The sequence below is a fragment of the Salvelinus sp. IW2-2015 genome, linkage group LG23 (genome assembly GCF_002910315.2).
Source record: "Salvelinus sp. IW2-2015 linkage group LG23, ASM291031v2, whole genome shotgun sequence".
NCBI lineage: Eukaryota > Metazoa > Chordata > Actinopteri > Salmoniformes > Salmonidae > Salvelinus > Salvelinus sp. IW2-2015.
Window position 1 is genome coordinate 28,945,762 of NC_036863.1, and position 4,187 is coordinate 28,949,948.

The 4,187-nt window shown below is 48.8% G+C and overlaps 1 protein-coding gene across 1 annotated transcript in view; it reads right to left on the bottom strand.

Moving 5' to 3' along the window:
* Window positions 1-4,187, bottom strand: part of LOC139022538 (cell adhesion molecule DSCAML1-like) — a 16,405-nt gene that overhangs the window by 5,456 nt on the left and 6,762 nt on the right. Inside the window, exon 2 of the mRNA XM_070434518.1 lies at window positions 3,963-4,118. Coding sequence (XP_070290619.1) covers window positions 3,963-4,118 — 156 coding nt within the window. The remainder of the gene's footprint in view (window positions 1-3,962; window positions 4,119-4,187) is intronic.

Here is a 4,187-nt window from a genome sequence, read left to right on the forward strand (position 1 = left end):
GACAACCACAGCTAACATAACCCAACCCCTTCCAGAGAGAGGTGACAACCACAGCTACCATAAAACCCCTTCAGAGAGAGGAGGCAAACCACAGCTAACCTACCCTCAGAGAGAGGGACAACCACAGCCTACCATAACCCTTCAGAGAGAGTGAGACAACCACAGCTACCATAACCCTCTTTAGAAGGGGACAACCACAGCTACCAAACCCTTCCAGTAGAGAGGGACAACCACAAGCTAGACCATAACCCTTCAGAGAGGAGGGACAACACAGGCTACATAACCCTTCAGAGGAGAGGACAACCACAGCTACAATAACCCTTCAGAGAGGAGGGACAACCACAGCTAACATAACCCTTCAGAGAGAGAGAGGACAACCACAGCTACATAACCCTTCAGAGAGAGGGACAACCCACCACTACATAAACCCTTCAGAGAGAGGAGACAACCACAGCTAACCATAACCCTTCAGAGAGAGGGACAACCACAAGCTAACATAACCCTTCAGAGAGAGGACAACCACAGCTACATAACCCTTCAGAGAGAGGGAACCACAGCTACCATAACCCTTCAGAGAGAGGGACAACCACAGCTAACATAACCTTCAGAGAGAGGGACAACCACAGCTACCATAACCCTTCAGAGAGAGGGCAACCACAGCACATAACCCTTCAGAGAGAGGGACAACCACAAGCTACAGAACCCTTCAGAGAGAGGGACAACCACAGCTAACATAACCCTTCAAGAGAGGGACAACCACAGTAACATAACCCTTCAGAGAGAGGGACAACCACAAGCTAACATAACCCTTCAGAGAGAGAGGGACAACCACAGCTAACATAACCCTTCAGAGAGAGGGACAACCACAGCTACACATAACCCTTCAGGAGAGGGACAAACCCACAGCTACCATAACCCTTCAGAGAGAGGGACAACCACAGCTAACATAACCCTTCAGAGAGAGGACAACCACAGCTAACATAACCCTTCAGAGAGAGGGACAACCACAGCTACCATAACCCTTCAGAGAGAGGGACAACCACAGCTAACATAACCCTTCAGAGAGAGGGACAACCACAGCTAACATAACCCTTCAGAGAGAGGGACAACACAGCTACCATAACCCTTCAGAGAGAGGGACAACCACAGCTATCATAACCCTTCGAGAGAGAGGGACAACCACAGCTATCATAACCCTCAGAGAGAGGGACAACCACAGCTAACATAACCCTTCAGAGAGAGGACAACCACAGCTACATAACCTTCAGAGAGAGGGACAACCACAGCTATCATAAACCCTTCAGAGAGAGGACAACCACAGCTACATAACCCTTCAGAGAGAGGGACAACCAGCTACATAACCCTTCAGAGAGAGGGACAACCACAGCTAACATAACCTTCAGAGAGAGGGAAACCAACCAGCTAACATAACCCTTCAGAGAGAGGGACAACCACAGCTACATAAACCCTTCAGAGAGAGGGGACAACCACAAGCTAACATAACCCTTCAGAGAAGAGGGACAACCACAGCTACCATAACCCTTCAGAGAGAGGGACAACCACAGGCTAACATAACCCTTCAGAGAGAGGGACAACCACAGCTAACATAAACCTTCAGAGAGAGAGGGACAACCACAGCACATAACCTCAGAGAGAGGGACAACCACAGCTAACATAACCCTTCAGAGAGAGGGACAACCACAGCTACATAACCCTTCAGAGAGAGGGACAACCACAAGCTACATAACCCTTCAGAGAGAGGGACAACCACAGCTAACATAACCCTTCAGAGAGAGGGAACAACCACAGCTAACATAACCCTTCAGAGAGAGGGACAACCACAGCTACATAACCCTTCAGAGAGAGGAAAACCACAGCTCCATAACCCTTCAGAGGAGGGACAACCACAGCTAACATAACCATTCAGAGAGAGGACAACCACCACACATAACCCTTCAGAGAGAGGGACAACCACAGCTACCATAACCCTTCAGAGAGAGGACAACCACAGCTATCATAACCTTCAGAGAGAGGGACAACCACAGCTAACATAACCCTTCAGAGAGAGGGACAACCACAGCTAACATAACCCTTCAGAGAGAGGGACAACCACAGCTAACATAACCCTTCAGAGAGAGGGACAACCACAGCTAACATAACCCTTCAGAGAGAGGACAACCACAAGCTACCATAACCCTTCAGAGAGAGGGACAACCACAGCTACATAACCCTTCAGAGAGAGGGCAACCACAGCTAACATAACCCTTCAGAGAGAGGACAAACCACAGCTAATAACCTTCAGAGAGAGGGACAACCACAGCTACCATAACCCTTCGAGAGAGGGACAACCACAGCTATCATAACCCTTCAGAGAGAAGGGACAACCACAGCTATCATAACCCTTCAGAAGAGGACAACCAACAGCTAACATAACCCTTCAGAGAGAGGGACAAACCACAGCTACCATAACCCCTTCAGAGAGAGGGACAACCACAGCTAACATAACCCTCAGAGAGAGGGACAACCACAGCTAACATAACCTTCAGAGAGGGGACAACCACAGCTACCATAACCCTTCAGAGAGAGGGACAACCACAAGCTATATAAACCCTTCAGAGAGAGGGACAACCACAGCTATCATAACCTTCAGAGAGAGGGACAACCACAGCTAACAGATAACCCTTCAGAGAGAGGGACAAACCACAGCCTACCCATAAACCCTTCCGGAGAGGACAACGGCACGCTATCATAACCCTTCAGAAGAGAGGGACAACACAGCTACCATAACCCTTCAAGAGAAGGGACAACCAACGCAGTATCATTAACCCTTCAGAGAGAGGGACAACCACAAGCTAACATAACCCTTCAGAAGAGAGGGCAACAACAGCAACATACAGAAGACAACACAGTAAAGCCTCGAGAGAGAGGGACATACCACAGCTATCATAACCCTTCAGAGAGAGGGACAACCACAGCTATCATATATGAAATCTAATGCAGCACCAAGACTGAAACAGTGGTGGTTACTGTAATATTAGATGTTATAGAAAGAGCTATCAAAGCATCTATCAAAGCAGAGCAAACACAGAAGGGCTAACCTTTCTCTTTTCCTCCATTCATCTTCCCATTTCTTATTTATTTTCATATTTCATATCTCGCTCCCTCACCCGGACAGGCCCAGCTGTGCCACCTCTCCCTCACTCCCTCCCTCCTTTCTCTCTCCACTCCGCTTCTCCTTCTGTTTAGGGGAGTGAACGGGACAGGGATCGGCCTGTAATCCCGCCTCCAATGGTGTAAGCACTAAATTAATGATCTCTAATCCAGGAGGAGTTAATCCCTGKGCCTGGCTGCCTGGCTGGTTGGCTGCCTGGCTGGTTGGCTGCCTGGCTGGTTGGCTGCAGGGCTAGGTGCTGGGGAGCAGTACCCTTCCTCTCCCCCATTTTGCTTCTCCCTTTACCCCTCTTCTTCTATCCCCCTATCTCTAGTCACGAGCCCTCAGCCATGGGCCCAAAGCTTCTTAATTCTCATTAGCACTGGTAATGGGGTCTCACTACACAAATTAACTTTAGTGATGGGTTTGAGATACACCCTGACATCCTCCTCTACACCCCCACACACACATGCAACTCCCCGCTGAGCTTCTCCTCCCTTCCAAGCAGTCAGCATCTCAGTGGGACTGTGTCTCTGACTATCTCTGGTGTATTTCAGGTTTAAGTTTGTCATTTCCGCTTTGAAATTTCAGATTTGATTTTCCCTTACGAAAAATGGATCAACCCCTACAAAAATGTCCATTAATTATAATCCACCATAACAATTCAAATTTCCTGTTGCTGCAGGATTATTTTCCTGCTGTAGAAAACTGGCTCAAATTAAGATCCTACATCTGTATGGGTTAAAGTCAGGGGGAGTAAATGTACTGTATAAGTGTGTGTCCACGCAAGTGCACGTGTGTGTGTACTCACGGTCCTCGCGGGTTTGGATGTACAGGACATTACTCCTGACCCCGTCTCCAGCCTGTGTGTAGGCCAGCACCTGGACACTGTAGTTAGTGAACTTCTCCAGCCCTCTCAGCTCCACCTGCTCACGAGTTGTAGTGATGTTCTGCATCTCTCCCCATTCTGACAGAGAGAGGTAGAGGGAGGGCGAGAGAGAGAGACAGAGAGAGAGAGAGGCAGAGGGAGGGAGAG